General features: G+C 35.5%; 1 protein-coding gene across 1 annotated transcript in view; it reads left to right on the top strand.

Moving 5' to 3' along the window:
• LOC111050219 overlaps positions 1 to 27,915 on the top strand; it is a 112,114-nt gene that overhangs the window by 66,227 nt on the left and 17,972 nt on the right. The window contains 9 exon segments of the mRNA XM_039435273.1: positions 1,066 to 1,183; positions 4,519 to 4,724; positions 5,701 to 5,935; positions 8,633 to 8,859; positions 11,305 to 11,565; positions 15,672 to 15,864; positions 17,631 to 17,821; positions 20,515 to 20,635; positions 25,842 to 26,186. Of these exon segments, the coding sequence (XP_039291207.1) occupies positions 1,066 to 1,183; positions 4,519 to 4,724; positions 5,701 to 5,935; positions 8,633 to 8,859; positions 11,305 to 11,565; positions 15,672 to 15,864; positions 17,631 to 17,821; positions 20,515 to 20,635; positions 25,842 to 26,186 (1,897 nt within the window).

The following is a 27,915-nucleotide window of genomic DNA, read 5'->3' as shown; positions in this document are numbered from 1 at the left end:
ACTAATTCTGGGTCATTGACACTTGCCTTTATCAGCTGATTGGCCTTACTTTGTTTCTATAGTGAAAGGTTAGAATGTGCTACTTACGTAAGCGCTAAATATGCAAGTTTAGACACCGCTTGTGTTTGGTCGTCTGCTCTGTTATATCATCTATAAATTGAGTTTTAGGTTAGTTGACTTTTTAATTGTGAAATATAAGCGTGAAAAATGTCATCTCTATAATAATCTCCAGCATAATCTTTTAATCTCAATAGCCTTCTTATAATCGTCTACACTCTCATCTTCTTAAATGCCTATTTCCTATTCTGTGATGGCTATGTTTATATCCGATAGGTATATTTTGTATTCATTCTTTTGTAGGAATAATGGTGATATATATCATGGTTGAATCTAAAAAGAGTTTTATAGTTCTCAACTATTGGTTGTGATCGTATCTGGTATAGTTTCCTCTTCCTTACACAAATAAGTTGAGCCATTTTACTATGAGCAAAAGATGAAAAGCTGCTCTAGACTAGACTCGCCTTTTTTTTTGAAGTATTTGCTTTAAAAGTTGAGCAAATGCTCTAGTTTATTCATACAATTTTGAGTATGAGCTTTTACTTTCGAGCGAATGCTCAAACTATTTTTTTGATGAGTATGAGCAAAAGGTTTTGCTCACGTTTATTCATAGAAAATGAAGCATATGCTCCATATTTTAGAAGTATAAGCAAATGCTCAACTTTAAGTATGAGCTTTTACTTTTGAGCGAATGCTCAAACTATTTTTTTGATAAGTATGAGCAAAAGGTTTTGCTCACGTTTATTCATAGAAAATGAAGCATATACTCCATATTTTAGAAGTATAAGCAAATGCTCAACTTTATTCATAAGGCCTATTGACTCTACCTTCAATATTTGTTCAACAGAGCCTGATTTATGTTGAGGAGAATTTGGAGAAGTTGTGGAACAGAGGGTAGTTCGTAGCCATTACACTAGAAATAGGGGTGAATTTGACTGATTATCGGTATTCTAGTACACAAAAAACATCTCTATTTTCTCCATAAAATTCATGATTAATTTATTTCAGGTGCGACAACGTAGGGTGCACTTTCAACTTCCGCACGATCTGTGGTGGTTACACAAGCACTCGCGTCTCCCTGGCAGGGATGTCGTTCCCTCCTGGAATCACAAGAAGATCAGAACCAGTGAGTAACAACTAACATTTCAAAATAGATATGTTGAATTACTTTTGAAATCACGTGTTAGTCAGAGGTTCTATCAAAAGAAGATTTCAATAAATTATCGTTGTGTTCCAGGAGTCTTGGGGCCGGTTTCCGAGCTCGGGATTCAGCTAAGTTCTAGACTTTAAACAGCTAGAGTCAGAAAATTGGCATTCCGAAACGCAGTCCACGTTCAAATATTACATTTCTAAAAACTAGAAAATTGAATACAAAATAGAATTAAAAGAGAAAATAGTGGAAAGTTTCAGCTTTTTTTATTGTTTAGGAATGTTTAATTTCGTTAAGGAAAAATGTTTTCAATTATAGAAATGAGAAAATAAAAACTGCGATCACGTCCTATTTTGGAAAGCCAATTTTCTGACTCTAGCTGTTTAAAGTCTAGAACTTAGCTAAGTCCGGAGCTCGGAAACCGACCCTTAGTATAATAATGTCTTCAAAACGAATGTGAAAAGGATGCCTCTAGAAAACCCACTATACAGTGTTGGAGAGTTCGTTGATCTCGCATGTGCTATTGTAAATAGTTTTTTCCTCCACCTACGTTCAAAAGTACTTACTTTAGTCCCCGAAACATGATACTAAAGTGTCACTTTTTCGCTCTCGGTACTAAAAACAGAAAAACTCCCTAGGGAGTAAAAGTGACTCCATTTAAATAACATCGGAAGCATCTCTTTTTTAAAAACGTACATTTGGAATAGGTCAGAAGGTCTAAGCTCAGATGAGGAAGCATATAGAGTAGTCATTAAACCAACTAAATTCAATACCTCAACCAGACATTTGATCGATATATAAAATGTATGTTTGTATGCTGAAATTATTATTACAAACTTCATATCACTATACTAGAAAAAAATTATATATTTTTTCTTTTAATCCATGTTATTCAAAATACCAGCCAACGAATATTACTTATTAACTAATCAAATTTGAAACGGGAACTTCATCATAGCTGAAGTGGTGGCTGTCATTGTTGTTACAACTTTAGCCGACAGATAGTGCTGTTGGAGGAGAACTGTGATTACAAGCCAGCTGTTTCTGTTTACTTTTTAGATTATGTTGTAACACATTGTTTGGTCATATACGTTTTTAAAAATTATTTTATTTGCAGTTTTTATAAAAAGGTAGGTGGAGGAAAAATGTTGTGTATATCACGAGTAAAAAATGTTTTTTCTCCCTCAGGAAAATTGTTGCCCTCGGCTTCGCCTCGGGCTTCAAACTTTTCCCTCAGGGAGAAAAAACAGCACTTTTCACTCTAGATATACAAATAACTATTTCCTCCACCTCCTGTCTAAAGTGCTTACTTTACTCCCTGGAACATACTAAAGTGTCACTTTTTCGCTCTCGGGAGTAAAAAACAGGAAAACTACCTAGAGCGTAAAAGTAACTCCATTTAAATAACATGGGAAGCATCTCTATTTTGAAAACGAACATTTCAAATAGGTTAGAAGGTCTAAGCTCAGATGAGGAAGCATATAGAATAGTCATTAAACCAACTAAACTCAATACCTCAACCAGACATTTGATCAATATATGAAATTTATGTTTGTATGCTATAGTACTTTACGTCACGGTAACGGTAAGTCCGATAACGGTAATTAACCGCATAAGTATGATTGTTTCTGCCCGAAACGTAGTTGAGGGCAGAATTATTATACGAATGCGGTAAATACGTTACCATAAAAGTTACGTACAATATTTTTTGTTATATTTATATGAGAAAGAATAATATTGCTGAGAAATAGGAACTATTACCTGCTTATGCTTGAGTTACTGCATTTTATAAACATGACCTAGCCTGTAGCGCCTAGTTCATAACAGCTCAAATAAAATAATAAAGGCCTATATTATAAGATTTCAGATGAGTTCTTATAACTTGAAACTTCTTAGATGAGTTCTTAAATTATTTGAGCTATTATATTAACATAGGACTATATTAACTATAGAACTAGGAAACTTACTCGACTGTAAACATATGATCTCTTTACAGTATAGTATGCTGTAATGAAAATCACATGTTCTCTTGTTCTGCAAACAGCTGTTTACCGGCTTCATTTAATGCATGGAAAACAGCTGCAATTGAGTAAGTATGACAAAAAAATTATTACAAACTTCATATCACTTTACTAGAAAAATGTATAATTTTTTTTTATTCAAAGCTATTCAAAATACCATCCAACGAATATTCCTCATTAACTAATCATCTTACTTCATCATAGTTGTAGTTGTGGCGGCCATTGTTACAACTTTTGCCGACTGATAGCGCATAGCGCTGTCGGCGGAGAACTCTAATATTACAAGCCAGCCCAGCTGTTTACGTTTTAGATTATGTTGTAACACATTGTTTGGTCACATACGTTTTTAAAAATTATTTTATTAGCAGTTTTTATAAAAATGTAGGTGGAGGAAAAATGTTGTTTATATCACGAGTGAAAAATGTTTTTCTCCCTCAGGAAAATTGTTGCCTCGGGCTTCAAACGTTTACCCTCAGGGACAAAAAACAGCACTTTTCACTCTAGAAATACAAATAACTATTTTGTCATAGTCATTCAATTTAAGCTGTTTTTCATGCATGAAATTAGGCCGGTAAACAGCTGTTTGCAGAACAAATAAACATATGATTCTCATCACAGCATACTCTATTGTAATGAAACCATATGTTTTCTTTACAGTCTAGTATGTTCCCTATTTCCGAAATAGGAACAGCAAAACTGCTACAAAAAACCACCTTCTGCGCTCCAGGAAGTTTTGTCTACTTCCTCAAAATTCCTTATTCGGAATTTGTAAACTAGGTTATGCTTATAAATATAAAGAAAAATAAAAATCTCAGTACCCTTTCATAAATATTTTATCACAACATGTTTCGGACATTTATGCCATTTTCAAGTGCATATGAAAATATCATAAATGTCCGAAACATGTTGTGATAAAATATTTCTAAAGGGGTAGGCTACTGAGATTTTTATTTTTCTTTATATTTATATTACAAGTAGCCTTATACAGGAAAGAGATAGGTTATGCTTATAGAATGCATATATGCCTATTAACTTCAGCACAAGCAGGTAATATTTTCTATTTCTCAATTATTCTTCTTTAGATTATTATGACAAAAATAGTGTACGTTACTTGGACGTCTTGAATGTCTTTTGCAGTGCTCGAATGAAATTCTAGTCTCGGCTATCGCCTCGATTAGAAACATCATTCTCGCCTGCAAAAGACCCCTTCCCTCCCTGTCCATGTGACATAAGATACTATTTCAAGCTAAATACTAACAGAAAATGAATATTTTTGAATTTTTGCTTCAGACGTGTACTACGACGTAAAACCCAGCTACATGTACGAGGCGCAGGCCTGCAACTGCAATCTGCCCCCCGCCCAGGGGGTTCAAGGGGGCCAAGGGGGCAAGCCCCCCCCAGGCTGTGGCGAGGACTGCATCAATCGACTCATCTACACTGAATGCTCTCCGCGCCTCTGTCCCTGCAAACAGCACTGCTCCAACCAACGTATACAGGTTAGCTCTACACTAAGAATATTCTTTTTTTTTGAAGGGATGGATTTAAAGATCCAAAGTTTCAAAGAACCCCACAAGTCAACCGAAGCTTATTGTGTTCCCAAGTAGTATGTTAGTTAGGCAAACCAATACCTATGTCCTTTACAAGAACCAGGAGTTTTCCCTATGCTACCATCCCCTTAATCACCTGGTTGCTTGTCGCAATCCAGTGTGACATGCTTGGCAGTCTCTTCAGACTGATTAGTCCTCGTGACCTACGTGAGTTCCATTCGTGGCCTTCTTTGAAGGTCCTTCCGCTGAGGAAGTGGTGGCCAAGTTTCCTCTAGGGCGCCTGGCCATCCTTGACCCAGCCTCTTGACCCACATTTGTGCCTGGATTTTCCCCCATCTCTGGTCTCTTGGGTTTTTCATTTTGCCCCTCCGAAACTTCGCAGGGTCAAAAGCCTTGCATCTCCCAGGAAGATTTGCCTAAATGGCCGCTCTTCCACCCGAGCAGTGGTGAGGTTTGGTCTCTCCACCCATAAACTCGTGACCTACGTGAGTTCCACTCCTGGTCTTTTTGTAGATCATTCCGCTTGGAGAGGGGACGTCAAACTGCCTCTAGGGCACCTGGTCAACCTCGACTCAGCCTCTTGACCTACATTTGTGCCTGGAGTTTCACCCATCACTGGTCTCTTGGGTTTTTCTTTTTGCCCCTCCGAAACTGCCCTGATGGGCAGATCCCGTGGGTTTGAAGGCAAGGCAACTTCTGGAGTTTAGCTCCAAAGTTCCCTTTTAGTCGCCTCCTACGACAAGCAGGGATACTGTGGGTGAATTCTGGTTTTCAACACATTCTTGAGTACGATGTTCGACTCAGAATTCCCCCAACCCACAGGGGACAGTCTTTAACTAGGTGCTGTAAATATAAAAAAATCTGTATCTATTGTGGTTGTAGTGGATTGAGAGTGTGAATTGGTTGAATTTGTTTGTTTGTGTAGAGACACGAGTGGGCACCTGGGCTGGTGAAGTTCATGACAGCGGACAAGGGGTGGGGTGTGAAGACACGGCACCCGATCAGGACGGGCGAGTTCATCCTGGAGTATGTGGGCGAGGTGGTGAGTGAGCGCGAGTTCAAGAGTCGCATGGCGTCCAGGTATCACAGTGACACGCACCACTATTGCCTGCATCTGGACGGAGGCCTCGTCATCGACGGGCATCGCATGGGTGGCGATGGTCAGTTACAAATAGATATTAGTATGTTTTGTGTAGTGTATTTCGCATCTAAAGTCTGTGTGATATTACTTTTAACATGAAGAGGAGAAACCTATTTCTGTTTCCATAGTTGACCGAGCGAAGTGAGGTCTAAGATTCAAGTCGACGGTTTTTGCATTTCTCTTAAAGTTTATATGTTTATAGATATGGTAATAGATTTTCATGAAATTTGACAGGTATGTTCCTTCTTGAATTGCGCGTAGACGTATATACAAGGCTTTTGGAAATTTTGCATTTCAAGGATAATATAAAAGGAAAAAGGAGCCTCCTTTATACGCCAATATTATAGTAAAAATCAGACTATAGAATTATTCATCATAAATCAGCTGTCAAGTGGATTATAAATTGCATGTAATGACGCATGCAATTCAATATCTCAATGTAACTTAGTGAAAAAAAACAGCTGTTGTGTGGAATATTAATTGCATGCAGTGAGGCATGCAATTGATAATTTGAAGTAGCATAGTATTTCCTCCCGACTTTTCTCTGCTTTCAACTCGGTAAGCTTTTGATGATACTGTAGTAGCATAGTTGTTTACAATAAATTATTAGCATTCAATTTATAATTGTCCGAGCGAAGTGATGTCTAAGATTCAAGTCGACGGTTTTGCATTTATCTTTATGATTATATGTTTTTTGTTTATATTTATCTTCTTATGTTCTGCATTTACAGTGAAACGCAGCATAGATTTTCATAAAATTTGATAGGTATGTTCCTTTTTGAATTTTGCGTCGACGTATAGGCCTACATACGGTTTTTTGAAATTTTGCTTTTTAAGGATAATACAAAAGGAAAAGGAGTCTCATTTGAACGCCAATATTACCGTAAAAATCAGACTTTAGAATTATCATAAATCAGCTGTCTAGTGGACTATAATACTACCCGTTCAAAAACATCGAACATCTTGAAAATGTATCTTTCCATCAACGTTGTAGACAGTTGCAGCCAGACCTGATAACAGCGCTCACATTCACATTCTGGGATGACACGTCACAATACGATAGGACAGAGAGCTCTATGTTTATTTAGGATTTTTTCTATACATTTTAAATTGATAAAGTATTTATTAATTCTTGAGAAAACATAACAGGTCAATGTAGCCTACTGAGCGCGAGGTCTACTGTTCACAGAACTACTAGTAATTATAATTAATATTAATAATTATTGCTGATACAACATTTGAAACAGCCATTAGTTGTTTACACACCGACATCTCGCCGACACGTCAGGACAGGACAAATTCACTCTGATGGAGGCTGTAGTTTTTAAAACTGCGAGAGGTCTACTGTCCACAGAACTACTAGTTTGTAGCATCGACACATCCTGCGCACAATTGGATGCACCGTGTCATTTAGCTTCTTGTTCTTGTGATGAACACATCTCCGAAACATTCACACAAACCAATATACCTGCAGACCAGTAAACGACTTTGGATCAAAATTAGAAATAATGTATACATAAAAAAACTCCAAATCCATCAAAGAAACTCTATAGCTTAAGAAATATATAGCTTAGCTTGAGTAATGTATAGCTTAGCTTACATTATAGCTTACATTGCACTAGCACAAACAACAACCAAACAACAAAACACAACAAGTCACGACGACTAGCCTGCTTGAACTGAGGAACTGACGCAGCGCGACCACGTGGAGCCAACAGGCGGGAGGGGTAGCGGGGTAGTTGCAGACTCAAGTTGCAACTCAAGTTAGCGCTGCAACTTGCATTGCCAACCGGGGTTGGCAACCGCCTTTGATCTTTACCGACTCCGGTCGGAAAACCAAATTTCGATTGCCAACTCGCAAAATCGGTCTCCAACTACGGTTGGCAATGCGAGTTGCAGTTGTTTTAATGCGTGCAACTGAAAATTGCCGATAAATGTCGGCAATCATTGGTTGCCAACTCCGGTGTAAACGCGGCTTAACAAAGCTCTCTCTCTCTCTCAAACACACACACACACACACACACACACACACACACACACACACACACACACACACACACACACCACACACACACACACACACACACAGTACTAACACAAACGTAGGAGAAAGCTGTTAGGTAGTGGGAGTGATTAGGGGAGGATTAGGTAAGTCTTCATCAATCGAAATTAGAAATTGACCTCATTATAGTATCCGAGTGTTATAATGTTAAAGACGTGGCATAAAGTCCTCATTATAGTATAGTTTTGAAAATTATAACGATAAAAATGTACTATTACTTGTGTAAAACAATTTTTCCCTTTTCCTTTTCATTTCATTCCTTTCTGATAAATTTTTGTTTTTCCCTTTTTTTGTTAATTCTGTTTTAAAATCTGATGTATATTTCTTATTCTATTTTTGCATTGTGTATTAGTTTTCTTTCATTTTTTACTTAAAATATTTGAAGTGTAATATTTATTTTGTCTAAGTTTATTTGTCTTTTGTAACTAGTTTTTTCCTGTAACTCGTATTTTTTTGTAACTGGACACCCGCCGAAAAACCTTTGGGTTTGGCAGGACCCTCAATTGTTTGTATTGTGAATAAAAATTTTGATTTGATTTGAATGCATTGCGAAAAGACCCCTGTTATGGGATTAATTTTGATTTTGTAGATTAGGTTTACATGGTTTTAGATTAACAATGGTATAGATATTGATTTTTTGTGTTTGTATTACAGGTCGTTTTGTGAACCACTCGTGCGAGCCCAACTGTGAGATGCAGAAGTGGAGTGTGAACGGCCTGTTTCGCATGGCTCTGTTCGCTTTACGTGACATCCGACCGCACGAGGAGCTCACCTATGACTACAACTTTGCCCTGTTCAACCCCAAGGAGGGCCAGCCTTGCCTGTGCAAATCGTCCAGGTGTCGCGGCGTCATAGGCGGCAAATACCAGCGCTTAAATCAGGTATGTCATGGATCATTTGAATACTTTATACAGTGAAACCGTAGAGAAAAAATAGCATAAGGGTGGTCACTAACGACATAGTATGTCTTCGAACGAAGAAGACATTGTGCCGGTTGCACAAAAGCCGGTTAAATTTTTACCAAGATTAATTCCACGAGAACCAATCAGAGGAGTCTTTCCAAAAAAGCCCTCTATGATTGGTTCTCGTAAATTTAATCAGGGTTAAAATTTAACCAGCTTATGTGCAACCGGGCCATTAACACGGAAGGCTTCCAACGAAATTCTAGTCAGCCTAATGTGTATTGAACATTGTTTGTCGATTGCCAAACGTTTATGAATAAAAGAGTAACTAGCAGGTGTAACCCGCGCTTCGCAAGGGTCGGTGAAAAACACAATTTAGGGCCGGTTACCGAGCTCGGGATTCAGCTAAGTTCTAGACTTGAAACAGCTGGAGTCAGAAAACTAGCTTTTTGAAACGGGGCGTAGTCGTAGTCCACCTTAAATTTAATTTCGAAAAACTAGAAAATTTAACACAAAATACAATGAAGAGAAAATAGTGTAAAATTTCAGCTATTTTGAATTACTTAGGAATTTTTCATTTCTTACAAGGAATTTTTCAAGGAAAACGTTTTTAATTGAAGAAATAAAATATAAATAAAGATAAAAAATAAATATTAATAATTAAAATTAAGATCATCATAAAAACTACGATTACGCCCCGTTTCGGAAAGCAAATTTTCTGGCTCCAGCTGTTCAAAGTCTAGAACTTTGCTAAATCCCGAGTTCGGAAACCGGCCCTTGGAAAAATTAATGATTGAATTTAGCCTAAATTGAATTATAGTTCTATAGTTACATGCTGAAAATCAGAAGTATTATCCTATTGAATTCCAACAATTGTAAATACTGTATATTGAAAAAATACATCAATTATGCATAATCTTGTCAAAATTACGTGGATGATCTTCATTGAAGTTGAAAATTGTCAGCCAAATAGAACTGTATTTGTGCTCGAACCTACAACCTTTCATTCAATTGATAAATTAGAATTAAAATTGATTAGTAAAAATGAGAAAAGACCTTTAGAATAAGAAATTCAGAATGTTTATGCAAAATTACAAGTTAATCAGTTTAGTAGTTCAGACATGATGATGCGTTCAGTGAGAGCAGCTACATGCAAGTCACAACGTGTTTCAATAACACTTTCCATATTTTGTTTTTCGTCTCTTGCATGATTCGACGACTCATGCATGATAACCCTTATAACAAATCATTTTTAATTCATTAGCATTTGAATAAATGCAATATCTCAGTTATTTCCATCTGTAGACTGGCTGGCCGCTATGGCTTTGTATAAAATGAGCGCTGCTATCCAGAGATTGTCAGTTTGGTGTAAGGGTAATCATTCCTGACCAGCAATTAGGTACCGGGTTCGATTCCCGGGCTGACAAATAATTTTTGTATTGTAGCGCTCATCGGATTTCCATCTAGCTGTTTACCCTTCTGTCAATATTTGCAGCAGCAGAAGTCCTCGTGGTGATTTACAGCATTTTATTAGGATTTTCGTTTCATAAGAATTAATGATAGTAGGTGATATTAGAAATAAATAAATATCTAAGTACCCTTTTTTTAATTGTTTAATCACGACATGTTTCGGACATTGTGCTGTTATCAAGTCAAATGAATAAAGAATCAAGAGTAACCCTTACGAAAATAGGTAATATTTGTGGGTATAGGTATATTTAGGAAAATATGTATATTTAGGAAAATAGGTATATTTAGGAAAATGGGTATATTTAGGAAAATTGGTATATTTATTTGTATATTTTAAAACAGCTGTGCTTAGTGAGAGAAGTTGTGTATATTTTTGGGTTCAAAATTTTCTAAAATAACTTGATTAATTCAATATGAAGTGATAATTAAGTGTTATATTTAAATATAGTTTGGTGTTTTAATTTCTATAAATTCAAAATGTTTAGCTTGTATATATTTTTGGACGAAAATTGAACTTGAACGTTTTACAGTAGAAACATAACCTATTTTTTGGACATATATTAATTTATCAAAATTTGGAAATGGAATAGATTTGGGCCAAGCCTGTTGTTCCTTCCTAATCATATTTATATGATTGTGATTCTGTTCACGAATATTCATTATTGATTATTCATATCGATTATTTTGATAATTATTATTAAACGAAAATCCCAATTAAATGCTGTAAATCACCCTGAAGACTTCTGCTACTGCAATAAAAACAACAGAAAAATATTTCCATCTATCTGTTTACCCTGTTTTCAATATTTGCAGTAGCAGAAGTCTTCGGGGTGATTTACAGCATTTAGAATAAGAATAAGAATGTTTATTTCGCCAAATTTAATTTGTATTTTCGTTTAATAATAATTACTTTAATGTTGTTTTTTACTATATTGATGTGTTTTTTTCTTGTAGGTATTGGTAAACAAAGAAAGTCAGGACAACAGTGCTGCCACCAAACCGCGTAAAAAGTCGAGAAAGGGCCAAGTGGATGCCAAGCAGCAGCAGCAACAGCAGCAGGACAAAAACGCGGTTGGCAGCACTGCTAAGGAGACGCAGGCGAGCAGTTGTCAGGTTGGCAGCACAGGCTCGCTTCAGCCGCCGAAACCGCTCACAGCAACGCAACAGCAACTGGTTGCCAGCACCCGGCTATTTCTGTTGCGCAACTTCGCCAAGGTTGGTCGGTTTCAAATAAAATTGTTCACTTGCAATAATACCGTAAAATGTTCAAAACAAAATAGTGGTTTTTTATATTGATGGTCTTTGTACACTACCTCCGTAAACAAAGCCGTAGTGCATTCGTGTGACGTTAGAACAGGTAGGGCTCCTACACCAATAAAACACTAGCTGATGTACACAATCTGAAATCAACGAATTTTTATTGGTGTAGGAGCCCTACCTGTGCTGACGTCACACGAATGCATTACTGCTTTGTTTACAGAGGTAGTGCTTTGTAGCACGACTTGGAGGTAGATTTAATATAGAAGTAGGCGAGTTATATATACAATTTTATCTACGACCACTCAAGCAAAGTAGCATATTGCTGAATTGTTGTAGGGTTAGAAATCAACTAACTAGTAGTTCTGTGAATAGTAGACCTCGCGCTCAGTAAGTTACATTGACCTGTTGTTATGTTTTCTCAAAAATTTATAAATAATTTATCAATTTAAAATGTCTAGAAAAAATTCTAAATAAACATAGAACTTTCTGTCCTATCGTACCGTGACATGTCGTCTCGGAATGTGAGTGTGAGCGCTGTTATCAGGTCTGGCTGCAACTGTCTACAACGTTGATGGAAAGATACATTTTTAAGATGTTCGATGTTTTTGAACGGGTAGTATTATAGTCCACTAGACAGCTGATTCATGATGAATAATTCTATAGTCTGATTTTTACTTTCCTCGGCATATTACCAATATCGGGGCACCGAGCTTCGCTTGTTATTATTATTTATTGACTTTTGATAAACCGAACACAATTATTTAAAATGATTGGGGAAGTACTAACAGGCACAGCCCAAAACTGTTTCTTCCCCGATTTTTGATTTATACACTATAAATAGTCCAGAAAATAGGTTATGTTCCATACACCTGAATTTCAGGTTTAATTTTCTGTTCAAACATTTGAAAACAAAATATATATAATTTAGATTATATACAAACCAAATTGAATAACAAAATAACACTCACTAATCACTTGAAATTGTCAAATAATGATCAACTTTGAAAATTATGATATACTCTAGTTTAGGAGGATTTTGACCGAGCGAAGTGAGGTCTAAGATTCAAGTCGACGGTTTGGCATTTTTCTTAACGTTTAAATGTTTTTAATGTTGTGCATTTACGGCGAAACGCAGTACTAGATTTCCATGAAATTTGACAGGTATGTTCCTTTTTTAATTGCGCGTCGACGTATATACAAGGTTTTTGGAAATTTTGCATTTCAATGATAATATAAAAGGAAAAATGAGCCTCCTTCATAAGCCAATATTAGAGTAAAAATCAGACTATAGAATATTATTAATCATAAATCAGCTGACAAGTTTAGTGATTACACAGATGTGTGGAGAAGCCAGTCTATTACTGTATTTGTATAAGGTCTATAGTTTTAATCAAAGACCTTGAAGAGGTATGCATCTTTAAGCTGGGTTTACACCAAAGCTGTTAACAAAATGTTAATAAGTCAATCCTTATAGATTCTATTAGATTGAACGCAAGTTGACAAACACACATGTTCATCATGTGTATGATAAGTTATGTTCAATCTAATATAATCTATAAGGATTGAGTCATTAACATTTTGTTAATAAATTTGATCTAATCGCAGCTTTAAGGTCTTTGGTTTCAATATTTTGTTTTGCAGTCATGGTATTATTATGCGTGTCCATCAGTATCAATATTATCACATTCGAAAAAACTAATTTAATAGGTGATTAAAAATAATCAAATGAACTAATGCTGAAGAAATTATAATATTTTTGATTGAAAAAAAAATAATTTTCATTAGATGGAAAGATTATCACGGAACTGGATAAATATTATATAAATTCTGGAATAGAAATATATTCTTTAAAATTAACATTAATATTCGTTTAAATAAATTAACATAAATATTAGGCTAATAAATTATGAAATACAAATTCAAACGTGAACTGATTTTGTTAACATTTAAAACAGTTGACATCAGGTACTTGTGGATGAGGATACTGCGTGAGGTCTACTGTTCACAAAACTACTAGTCATGTCATGTCAACGAATCAGATCATGTTGATTAAATCGATTAAATTGTCTAGCTAGATAAAATTTCTCGCTGATTGATTATGATTACATAGCTGGAAATAATTCTGTCTCTCTCCCACACAGGCACACACATCTTCTGTTATCGAGAGACGACGAAATTATTATCTGTTTTCCAAGGATGAATTATCCTTTTAATGTCGCTCAGCGAGTTTTTCAAAGAATGAGACCTGGTGCAATCGAATCTTTATATCATAAACCTACTATGTTCCAAATTTCGTGAAAATCGTTAGAGTCGTTTTCGAGATCCGTAAAACATAAATAACCAGATATAAAAATTACCAGATAAATACTGAAATTGCTCGCTTAATATAATAGGACAGTTAAGGAAAGTATTGCTTTCCGAAAAAAATTAAGGTACCCCAATTTCTAAATTTCTATACTATTTAAGGTCCCCTGAGTCCAAAAAAGTGGTTTTTGGGTATTGGTCTGTATGTGTGTGTGTGTGTGTATGAGTGTATGTGCGTCTGTGTACACGATATCTCATCTCCCAATTAACGAAATGACTTGAAATTTGGAACTTAAGGTCCTTACACTATAAGGATCCGACACGAACAATTTCGATCAAATGCAATTCAAGTTGGCGGCTAAAATGTTGTCAAAAACATGGTTCTTCGCGATTTTCTCGAAAATGGCTCCAACGATTCTGATCAAATTTATACCTAAAATAGTCATCAATAAGCTATATCAACTATGGACTATGTGTAACCTTATCTAAATTTATTCATACATTGATAGATACAATATAATTCTCAACTATGAATTATTGGGAAAGGAACAACAGGCTTAAAGCCCAAAACTGTATCTTTCCCAAATTTAGATAGAAATTGTCCAAAAATAGGTTATGTTTGTACTTCATGGAATTTGGGAGAGGAATAGCACAAGGTTACCTTATTTTGTCTCTCCTTATCATTTTGATGATGTACTTATTGTATAAATCAATGATAAAGAGCTACTCAAAGGGAGTGAGCAGTTAATAAAACAAAATTTATAGATACTTGAAATAATGTAGATATAACAGCTATCCTCTATAGGAGGCAGTGCCAAGGCAGATAATCGGCAACGCTGTGTTATCTCATCTTTATCATTTGTTGATTTATACTTATTCAATTGTGAAGAACTACTAGTACCTTTTCCGATTCTATTTCAGACGCGAATAGTTTCAGATGTTTCTTCAACATTATCATGCATCAACATTAATTGAGCCTGGTTTTTATTAGTAGAGTTCCCTGGGCAAGTACCGTACCAACTATCTTGTGAACTCTCCAAATGAAAACGTTCATGGTAGAGTGTAGAATAGAGTGGGATAGTACTCTACCACTTGCCTTCCCCCACCACCGCTTCTCCCTCTACTCTACCACTACTATGCTAATGGAAAAGTCTCAAGTTAGTAGAGTAGAGTCGTGCCGTAGGCTATCAAGTTTTAGAAGTATTATTATTTATTAATAAGTCTTAATTTATTAAAGTGTTAATAAGTGTTCATCTATTAAAAATTATTGACATTTTAAGGTTAGTTCTGTTCACTAGATAACACACTTTACCTACTATTCTCTATTGTAGTGACTCGACCAAGTAAGTAGAGTAGAAATAGCTCGGTAGAGTGAGCATGCCAGTTATTTGACCACTAATTCTTCTAGTGAAAACTAGGCTTTATTATTTTTATTTTAAGGAATAAACTTTTCGGCAGCTCGTCCATCTTATATTTTTGATTTTTCTTGAGTGTTGTCGAATATTGAGATATGATTTCCATGTGTTTATTTGAAGTTAATAATCTTATTTGTGATTTTTCACGGGAATTTATTATAAAAAGTACACTCTATGAATAGAATATCATCTGAACCTAAGTATAACTAACTGGATCGCTTGAGTCGTCACATACTTTACAAATGACAAAGCCTATTGTATTAACGTTTTACTCAATTGGCAATAAAATATTCTATTCTGAAAATGAATGAATTCATGAAAATGTTTATGACCGTTTTTTAGGTGAAACGGTGCCGAGAAAAGTTGAAGCAAGCGGTTGAAACAACTAGAAACGATGAGAGCAACGCTGCTGGTGCGCGAAACGTGCGCGCCCGTCGACCCGTGCATGCGACGAACAGCAACGCGCAACAAACGCGCGTCGTTGAGTTGACCGAATCGCTCGAAGCACTGTACGGCGCTCTTGTCTCTGCCAAAGGTATCAATTAATCAATCAGTCAATCAATTTATTTAGACAGAAGGTAGAATGTGCATAAGGCCACGTCAATACAGATTTATATTCAATCACATAATCTTTACCTGAAAAGGTATTAATCAATAATTTTATTTACCTATAAGATATTAGGCCGGTTTCCGAGTTCGGGATTTAGCCAAGTTCTAGACTTCAAACAGCTGTAGTCAGAAAATTGGCTTTACGAAACGGGGCGTAGTCGCAGTTTTTATGATAATCTTTATTTTCTCATTTATACAGGGCCCGGCATATTAATCTGATGATTTTGTAGTAATTATTATGTTTGCACCACTGTCATTGAAAAGGCGGAAATGTTGTACATCGACAGGTCTATTCTTGCCATTTCAGTAGCCAGTATGTCGTGGTCAAGTGAACATCGACCGTTTGTGATTGAAGCTTAATTTAAGAGAAGTTCAGTTATTTTAACACAGCGTTTACTCCGCAGTCATTTCAATTCAAATCGACACGCGCCTGTTCCCACTAGGAATACGATCTTGTTGTGGGTAAAGAATTTTAGGAACACGACATCTGCTTTAAAAACGAAACCAACAGGACGAAAACTGTGAGGACACCAGAAAACATTAACGCGGTAAGAGTAGCTGTTCTCCATGGTCTCCACGACGTTCAGCAGCGAAACATGCTGTTGCGCTAGCCATTTCTGATCGAAGTGTACGACGAATTCTTCATTCCGACCTGAAATTCCATCGTGTAATATAATGTTAGTGCAACAACTTGAGGCAAGTGATTGGGCACATGGGCACATCGCAAAGTCGCTTGCAAGATCATTCTCGAAAATGTCCACCAGGATGCCGTTATTCTTTCGAGTGACGAGGCACATTTTCATTTGTCGAGATTTGTGAATAAACAAAATTACTGTTATTGGGCAGCCAATAATCCACAGAACTAAAGGAAGTCATTCAATGAGAAAATTGAAGCAATTCCACAAGTGATGATTGAGCAAGCAATGATAAATTTTGAAATCAGGTGAAGTGAGTGTGTGAAAAGTAACGGACATCATTTGGATGACATAATTTTCAAATAAAAAAACTTTGTGAGTAATCTATGTAATTCACTGTAAATTGCAAAATTTTATTTTTAATTTGACATATTACATTTTTTAATTGTACGAAACACACTTTAATTACTTTCCCTCAAAAATCGTCAGGTTTTTATGTCGGACCCGTTATAATTGGAAACGTGTTTCCTTCACGAAATTAAATATTACTAAATAATTAAAAATAGCTGAAACTTTACAATATTTCCTCTTTATTTTATTTTGTGTTCAATTTTCTAGTTTTTCGAAATTTAATTTAAACGTGGACTGCGACTACGCCCCGTTTCGTAAAGCCAATTTTCTGACTCCAACTGTTCAAAGTCTAGAACCTAGCTAGATCCCGATCTCGGAAACCGGCCGGCCCTTAGTAGTGAGATTTGACGTTGGAAGTCAGCAACTTTCCCCCTACACACAGACGGATAGTCTAGTAGGAGGATTCCAAAATATGTTGCACTGTATTTCATATTCGTGTATTATGTTTTTTGGAAAAAGCTGATTTGAACTGATTAGTGTTGCTATCCTTGTCTGTCATTAGACAAAGCAGATAGCTCTAACCTGGAAAGGAACAAAAACATATTTTTTCATTTCTCTTGTTCTGTTTACATTTATAGTTTATATATGTTATTACTTATTAATTTCTCAATGTTATTACTAATTATTAATTAATGTTTTATTGCAGATGACAAGGGTGAGCCGTTAGCCACCCCTCTAATGACGATGCCATCCAAGCGACGTAACGAAACGCCCATCGACTTGAACACTATCGACTCTCGAATTAAGTCTGGCCACTATCAATCTCTGCAAGAGTTTGATACCGACATGAATCGACTGTTGGCCAACGCTGTTCGGTATTACGGCCGATCGTCCCAGGTGAGAGCTTCAAATTAATTGAATAATACGACAGAGCATGATGTAAAATTCTTGGTAATTCAAGATCAAGGCAATATAATAATTATATATTTATTTTCACAAAACAAGATAAGAACAAAATAAACAAACGACTTGTACAAGTTTAAGAAAGTAACCAACTACTTATACACTGATAATGATACATGATAATGAAGTACCCTAAGTGGGTAAAACCTATATGGATGGGGGCATGAGAAACGGTCAAGAGAGAACAATACCCACTCTTCAACACCGGTGGAATGGTAAACAATAACTGTCAACCCATGCCAATGCTCAACCAATATTGAACAATAGATCTCTTCATGCCCCCATCCAGATAGGTTTAGAAACATAAAATATATTTTCAAAACCTACTCCAAAATCCAACACTTTGATCCGCAACTTACAACTCGATATAATATATATACTGTTTGAAAAATATCAATTAGCACTAAGAAATTAGTTCATTGATAATATTAGAATGGGCTCAAAATATTGTGTTCCATAATGATGGAATTCAACTATTTTCCTAAATGAGCTATATTTCTCTAAATTTGATAAGAATGACTTGAAAAGTATGTTTCGAAACAATTTGTACATCTCTGATAACCTGAGCTATAAAATCGTTATATACTAAACTCATTTATTGCGTAAAACACACCATTTGATAGCAGGATTTGGTTTTCACCAAACGACGGGCATAATATTATTTGATGCGCAATTTGATTGTATATCAATAGAAACTGGTATATGCCTTCACGGTTTAGATGTTTGTCGCATCTTGATAAGCTTTGCAGGAACTTCATGTTACACCAAGAGCTACAGACTGTCTAAAAGTGGGTAATTTTAACTTCGATGGACCTGTGCAGACTATGGAAATGGGAATCTCCGAGTTAAAGTATGGAATAACGTCACTGAACTTAACAGGATGGGGGCATACGCTTCATTGCACAAGGGTCGAGAATGTGCTAAATCTACCCCCCAAAGGGTTTCGCAATTGTATTGTTCTCGCTTGATCGCCCCATTGAGACGGGCTTTACCCGTAATTTATAATGCATAATAAAATTCATATTCCCAGGGAATCGAAGGGAAATATTCCCAAAATGAATAAATTGATGGAAATTTATTATTTTTCTGTAAAATGACCAAAAATGCATTTTTGTTGAACAAAGTTATACAATCTCAAGTTACACATACACGTTTATAACTAACCAAACTATCAAACTTGAAGTTGACAAGTAGAAGATATAACGCTCGTCATCTAAGTGATGTAATGAGAGCTTTCAATGGTCGATTTAATTCTGCTTGACGTCTCATTTTTCCAGTTTAAATTCTTATACGAGGGTTATTCAATAAGTAACGAGAGAAAAACTAATAATTTTGTTCTTCTACGGTGCAATTCTCAAGCGGACTCGCCATTGTTAACTGAGTCAATTTACGATTATTTTTACGAAATACGGTGGAACAACTGATCAGATGTCATCGCAAGGTTTCCAAGCTTCATGTCCTGAAAGTTTCATATGGATCAGCCGTTTTTAAAAATTAGTAATTTGTCTCGTTACTTATTTATTGAATGACCCTCGTACATCCTATACTATTAAACGAGCAATTTTCTGTTTATATGTTTATATATCTGTATGTGACCGGATCTTGAAAACGCCTCTAACGATTCTCACGAAATTTGGAACATAGTAGGTTTATGAAATGAAAATTCGATTGCACTAGGTCTCAACCCTGGGATAACACGCTGAAGGACATTGAAAGGATAAATATGTCCTTGGCAGCTGGAAAATTTGTCGATATTGTAATGGAAGTGAGTGAGCGAGTGCATGTGTGGGTTATTCCTCAACTGATCTCACGAGAATAATAATCCAGCAAGAAAAAATTATTTTTGTGCATTTCTCTTTTCTTTAGAAAACATGTTCACTTCAGAAAGTCTAAAATAGTAACTAGATGCTAGATGCTGGTGATGTGTAGTACATAGTATATTAACAAATATTGTAACAAACATAGTATATTATTCTAAATTTAGACTTTTTGAATAATTATTTAGTTACTGTTCTAGATTTTTTAATTTCAGATTCTAATAGTATCTATTAGATTCAAAATTTGCTCGTTTATCTGAGTATTGAAGAGTGTAAATTGTATTTTGAAAAGTGAAAGTGACATAACCAACATTTTGATTTGGACAGTATAGTAAAAATTGGAAATGGGACAGTTTTGGGAATGAGCCTGTTGTGCCTTTCCTCATGTTAAGTATTTGTACACAATGTAAATAAATAACTAAATAGAATTCATAGTATATCTATTTTGTAATTGATGATGTGTTTGTTTTTTGAAGTGTGAATAAATTGTTATTTTGACGAGTGATACTAGGTTTAACCTAGATTTTGATTTGGACTGTAGTAAATTTGAAAAGGGACAGTTTGGGGTATAAGCCTGTTGTGCCTCTTCATATAACTGTAAAAATAATTGTACGACTGAAAAAATGAATAAATATAAACTATAAATTCAATATTTCGTTACAAATTTTCTATACTGTCACACTGCAGATCGAAGTTCGTTCCCCCGATATTGTTCTCTTATGAGAGATAATGACTAAATCTTCTATAAATAACTCATTAAATAGATTTTATTATTGCTTGTTTTAATAATTGTAATTGTATGTATTGTAGATGGTAGCAGTAACCGAGCAGTTGAAGGATGTTTACACAGCGGCCAAACGAGGCGTTCTGCCGCAAATTGATGCGGAGCTAGGCGAGCCACCCTCTGTCTCCTCCCCACTCCACAATCAAGGTCAGTTCTTCGTGCAAAGACAAACTATAACATAAAGAAGATACTTCACCAACTACAGAGTGATTTTACTTTCCTTGCCCTATACCATAGGTAAGGAAAGTATTGCTTTCCGAAAAAAATTAAGGTACCCCAATTCCTAAATTTCTATACAATTCAAGGTCCCCTGAGTCCAAAAAAGTGGTTTTTGGGTATTGGTCTGTCACGTGTGAGTGTGTGTGTGTGTGTGTGTGTGTGTGTATGAGTGTATGTATGTATGTTTTTTTTTTTTTTTTTTTTAAAGATTACGTCCTAAAGACTCCAGTCATGGAGTATAAGACAAGTCATGTTATTACATAATAATTCTAACACTAAGTAGTTCAACCTAGTTTAGGTTTGAAAGGAATTCTTGTACACTATAAAAAGCTCTATCAACTAAATATTTTTTAATTTGTTTTTTGAAAATCTTCAAATCATCATTACTTTTCAAGATTTGAGGTAGCTTGTTATAAAATAGCATACCTAATATGAGATAGTATAAGTCCATGGTAGGCAGTTAACAGTAGTTTTTTATCATTCAGCCTAGCAAGCTGCCGCAGGACAAATACTCCAGATGATATCTTATTACATATCCTCTCAATGTAAGGATGCCATGTTAATTTCCTGTCCAATAAAATTCCCAAGAATGCTACTTTCTCTTCTTGGTTTAATTCATTTTCCTCTACAAACACATTTATTTCTCTATCCTCTACTGAATTATATTTACTTTTGAATTGTAGGAATTGACATTTCTTACTATTTATTGTTAATTGCCTTTGCTTCAAGAATTGGACAATTGACTGTACTCCAGTAAAAGCATTTATTTCTAGACTATCTAATAAATAATTGTTAAAGATAAGCGATGTGTCATCAGCAAACAACAGAGCTCTGTGATCTTTTAACTCTTTTGGTAATTGGTTCACATACAACAGAAACAGTAAGGGACCCAGAATTGAGCCTTGAGGTACTCCAGCCTGGACCTCCAGTTTTTGAGATTTAATTTTTACTATTTCATTCCCATCCACCTTGGTAAGCTCAACACACTGGTTTCTACCTATGGGATATGATTCAAACCATTTTAGTTCTATACCATTCACACCTACAGTTTTTAGTATTTCCAATAATATTCTATGGTTCACACAATCAAAAGCTTTGGATAAATCAAGAAATATTGCGGCTGCCTTCTCACCTGAATCTATTATATCTATTAGTCTTTCAACAAGGATACTATTGCAGTCTTAGTAGATTTCCCTTTCTGGAACCCATGCTGTTCATCACATATGAAATTAATTTCTTCCAGGTGCATCAATAGCCTATTTAAAACTACTCTTTCAAAAATTTTACTTATTACATTTAGAATACTAATGGGTCTATAATTTTCAACTCTTTCAGAATCACCGCTCTTGAAAATTGGCAAAATTTTTCCTTGTTTCAGATCATCAGGGAAAATACCCTGCTCTAGTGAAGTATTAAGGAGATGCAATAAAGGGTCCAGTAATTCATTTTCACATTCTTTTAAAATTTTGCTTGAGACCCCATCCAATCCTACTGTTTTTTTGTTATTCAAATTTTTTATTATTCTTGACAACTCATCTCTTGATAATGGATGAAATTTAAATACCTTTTCAATTGGCTCAGCATTTAATGTAGTTGTATTATAAGTATTAGTGTTCAGTGACTTTTGGAGATTATATGCAACCTGTTGATAATACTTATTGAAAAAGTTACAAATGTCTATACTATCATCCATATAAATTCCATGTTCATCGATTATCCTAGGGACATTAGTAACTGTATCTTTTTGAGCTGCTCTCCTATTTCTATTAATTACCTCCCAAACAGCAGAGTTAAAATTGGTACTAGTTGTTAGTATTTCAGCTGTAACGAGCGGTTGTAATTTCCAAAAGTGTATGGAGCAGCTCACAAAATTTTTGCCAGTCTCCATTTGGTGACCTATAGATACCTAACACTGCTACCTCAAATCGATCATCAATTTTTAACCTTAGTCCCGTCACCTCTAAATCCATCTCAACAGAAAATCTCTTAACAAAATCCAGTTCATAAGTTTGGGTATGTTTAGCATTGCTAGTGAATATACATACACCACCACTTCTATGAGCTATTCTACAAAATTCTGATCTCAGTGAATAGCCTGGAATCCTAACTTGATTTATTTCCTTTATTTTTAAGCCATGCTCTGTGAAAATAACAATGTCAGGATCCTCCTGTTTAAGAAATACTTCTAATCTGTCAATTTTGTTGCGAAGATACTGAATATTTTGATGATAAATACTAAAAACCTTACCATCTTGTGCTACTCTATCTCTAGCATTTGTAGCTATTTCCCTTTCCCTGTTTTGAGCCAATTTACTAAAAAATCGTTATTTGTTTTTTTGACTGTTTTTAAACCAGAGGATTGCAAACGGCTTTCAATCAGCTCTGCCAATCTATTACAAAAGATTACTTTGCCAGATCGATTTAGATGCAACCCATGATTAGTGAAGTTATGTCTTTTCAGCCTTTCATTTAGAAAACAAATCCCCAGTTGTTTAGAATTCTTATTTTTTAGGCTGTTGATTGTATTATGGATTGATTTGTTTGTCGAGTTGATTGCTTCATTTAATTCTGGCCTATCAAACCTATTAGGAATAGTACTTATTATTAAGTTTGTTTTTTTGCTGAGTGGCACAATTTCCTTGATTTTTTCTGTTACTTGAGGAAGATGATTCAAGTTAGGTTCATTTATATTATTTGAGCCACCCAGTACAATTAGATAGTCATTTTCATCAAAATCTTTAGTTTGTTCCCTAGCTGACTCTACAACTGCATTAATTGATGCACTTGGCTTGAAAAAACATTGGACATCAAATTTATTTTTTAATCTTTTATCAAGGAGATCACTGCAATCACGTCCATGACTGGACGTCAGTAGCAGAACTCTCCCTTTCCTATCTTTATTCCCCTCAGCTATATTTTTGGTTGCTGTCTTCAAAACCTCACTGTATGTTTTATTTCGACCATTTTCAGAGCATTTCCCATCATTTAGGTTAGATTCTATTTTTTTGCATTTGGACGGAGGTTCTATCATACATTTAGTATTATCAAATTTAGATTTTAGTTTTATTTCCTCCGACATTAGACTACATTGATTTTTTAGATTTAGTATTTCTTTTTTATGGTCTTCATCTTGTAATTTTATAATCAGTTCCAAAGATTTAATTTCTTCTACCATCCCTAACCTTTCTTCCTCAGACGTTTTTAAAGTTACTTCTAATTGGTTTTTTAAATTAGTGTGGCTACTTTGTAGTTGAGCAACTTTTTCGGCTAAAGTAGTTTGAAGAACTGGGGTTTTTGGTTTTGGCGTTTTTGAATTTTGGTTTTGGGAACGCGTAAGTACTCTCGCTATGTTTACATTTCTATTATTAACCTTCGGTGTTTTACTTGAGCTCATCTTTCTATCTAAGAAATTATATTACTTGCAATAATAATAATTGATTTATAAATGATAAGATTTTAATTTAGTTATAATTTTAGTCAAGTAAACTATCTATGTTTATTTTTAAATCTCGAAAACCTAACCTCAAAATAACCTCTAAACGATGTTTGGCTTATAAAATAGAATTAAGAATTAAAATCTAAAACAAAATGATAAAACGTGATCAAGAAACAATTAATAATGAAATTAATACAAAATTTGTACTTATCCGTGACTATTTATAACACAAAATCTTCCAAAACCCAGGATCGAAATTATGTATGACTTTCATTCACATCACCAAGGTCATGACCATCGATCTGTGTACACGATATATCATCACATGAATGACATGAAATTTGGAACTTAAGGTCCTTACACTATAAGAATCCGACACGAACAATTTCGATCAAATGCAATTCAAGATGGTGGCTAAAATGGCGAAAATGATGTCAAAAACAGGGGTTTTCGCGATTTTCTCAAAAACGGCTCCAACGATTTTGATCAAATTTATACCTAAAATATTCATTAATAAGCTCTATCAACTGCCACAAGTCCTATATCTGTAAAAATAATATATCTGTAAATTCTCACGAGGAAAATAATCCAGCAAGAAAACCTTATTTTTGTTTATTTATCTTTTTTTTTAGAAAACATGTTTACTTCAGAAAGTCCAAAATAGTAACTAGATGCTGTTAGTGTAGAATAGTACATAGTATATTAACAAATATTAAAGCAAACATAGTATATCATTCTAAATCGAATTCATAGTATAAATCTTTTTGTAATATTGATGATGTGTTTGTTTTTTGAAGTGTGAATAAATTGTTATTTTGATGAGTGATAGCTTAACTTAGATTTTGATTTGGAATGTAGTATATATTTGAAAAGCACAGTTTGGGCATAAGCCTGTTGTGCCTCGTCATAACTGTTAATATAATTGTACGACTGAAAAAATATATAAACTATAAATTCAATCTTTCGTTACAAATTTTATATGCTTTTACATTCCAGAGCGAAGCTCGGACCCCCGTTATTAAATAAAATTAGAAATATTTAAAAGTACTTTTGAAATTGTTTACTCACAACATGTTTTGATAGTTTCGACTCAAGTTTTGACTTGATAATCTATATATATATATATATTATATATATATATATATATATAATATATATATATATATATATATATATATATATAAGCGAAATGGCACTCACTCACTGACTGTCTGACTGAGGGTGTAATAATGTTGTGTTAGAAGGAATTTGAAATAACGCCAAAGATACGCCCAAAATCTGCGTATTTACAGCGGTTTTTTGCGCTTTCTCAGCTTTATCGAGAACAAATGAACAGAAAATGTTCAAATTTACACAGAAGCTCAGCTGGGGTGTAATAATGTTGTGTTGGAAGGAATTTTAAATAACGCCAAAGATACGCCCAAAATTAGCATTTTTTTTTGTTTTCTCAGTTCTTTCATCAAGTAATAGACTGAAAATGATCACATTATGCAGGCGAGCGAAGCGACCCCGCTGATCTCATTTTTGGATGTTCCAGTCGGGGGTCCAGGGGGCGGAGCCACGGATATGGCGAAGCGAGCTTGACGGCTTGTGGTAAAATATAACCGAAACATGTTTTGAGTAAACAATTTTAAAAGGGGTACTTGGATTTCTATTTTTATTTATAATATTACCTACTATTGTTGATGTGTGTTACTGCAGGGTGCGATGATAATGAGGACGACAAGGAAGAGGAAGGGGTGGAGGAGAAGGAGGAGGATGAGGTGGAGGAGAAGGTGAAGGAGGGGGAGGAGGAGGAGGTGATCAGATGTGTGTGTGGCATTCTGCGCGATGAAGGCCTGATGATCCAGTGCGAGAAGTGCATGGTTTGGCAACACTGCGACTGTGTGAAGGCCGACCCGGGTGTGGAGCACTATCTGTGCGAGCAATGCCACACTAGACCCGTGGATCGCGAAATCAAGTACGACACAAACCCGCCCTACGCTCAGCCCGGCCAGACGCACTACATGACCCTCATGCGAGGCCAGCTCCAGATCAGACAAGGTATTATCTTATTAATGGAGAAACTATTTGGCTAATATATGTTCAAGATTAGATTAGATTAGAGTTCTTTATTCATGTATATTACAATACCGGGTGTTCGAAAAAGAATGAACCAATTTTATACAGTTATATCTATTTTGAGAAATGGTGCACACAAACAAATTTCACATCATCAAATTACTCACAGAAGTATCGAGTTTATGATGATGTATTATGAGTGCTCTATGTGCCCTCCTTTTGAGGCTCGGACGACATCTAGACGGTAGCCAAATTCATCCCAAACTGTTCGCAAGATGTTTTCTCTGACTGTAGCTACTGCATCAGTTATCCTGGTTTTTATCTCCAAATATCAAGTGGTAAGGGAGGAACAACGACGAAGATCGTGTTTATGTTCCTCCCTTAGCACTCGGTATTGAGGAGCTAAAAATCATTTATCCTGGTTCTTAGATCCTCAATATCAAGTGCTAAGGGACGAACATAAACACGGTCTTCAACGTTGTTCCTCCTTTACCACTTGTTATTGAGGAGCTAAAAACCAGCATAACTGATGCAGCATCTACAGAGTGCTTGCGTAGTCGACTAGAGATCCCCGATTCAAACCTGCTCAATACCAAAAGTTTTCAATCCGGTCACTCCCGTGTTATCGGATGGGCACGTTAAACTGTCGGTCCCGGCTGAAGTAAGATAGTCGTAAGGCCCATTGCCGGCTTTAATCATAATATTAAGGCCAGGTGAAACTCCCGTCAGGGACTCCCTACCAATAGAAGTCATAGGAATATTCTTCTTCTTCTTCTTCTTTTTCTTGACCCCCTCTGCCGTTACAGCGTGGGGGTACCAGCCTCGGTCCATCTCCTCCATGCAGTCCTATCCTCAGCCATTCTTCTCATATCTCTCATTGTCTTGCCTCTCTTCCTCCCCAATTCTTCCAGATAGTCTTCCCAGTTCATCCTAGGTCTACCTCTCCGTCTCTTTCCCTTCATAGGAATATTATTTATTCATTACTAACTAGAAGGTAACCGTGTTTTGTTCCGGGGAAAATTTGGTGTTGTAGAATAACCCAATGTCCTTATGTCCAGGGAAACATAACACAAATTAATAATTATTTTGTTCAAAATTACGTGGATAATTTTTATAAGAGTTGAAAAAACTCACTTGATTCATGAACCGCGCGCGCTATCAACTAATCTACAGAGTCACTGGGAGTACGCCCTGTTTGGTTGGGCTTTATAGTTGCGTCAACTTTGAATTACAAATCTAATAAATTGAGCAAATCTGCGTACTCAGTATCGATAAGAAAAATACGAACCTCATCTCTATTCAATCTAAATTATACCGTACTTTCCCTAAATTTTCGGTTTATATGTCGCGGACCCCCACAACATGCCCCGCGGACCCCCAATTGAGAACCTCTGTCATAGGCCATTTAGAATAGCATTGACAATTATTGTCATACATAAAATTCACATAATTACATTTTTATTATACACAACATAATTTATAATAAAGATAAGAAAAACATCAATTAAGGATTATTCAGCCTTGACCATAGTGGCATCTTTCCAACAACCATTCCTCCACCCTATAGTGAGCTCCACGTTATAATGGCAGTGTACGATTGCCAATACTGTTGCTGTCCTTTTCTATCATACAACAAAACAGATAGCGCTATCTCTCTCTCTCTCTCGCTTTGCAATGTTGTCAGTTTGCCAGAATATTTTATTTTCACTTT

Source organism: Nilaparvata lugens, chromosome 9, assembly GCF_014356525.2.
Source record: "Nilaparvata lugens isolate BPH chromosome 9, ASM1435652v1, whole genome shotgun sequence".
NCBI lineage: Eukaryota > Metazoa > Arthropoda > Insecta > Hemiptera > Delphacidae > Nilaparvata > Nilaparvata lugens.
This window is presented reverse-complemented; position numbering and strand designations above follow the sequence as displayed.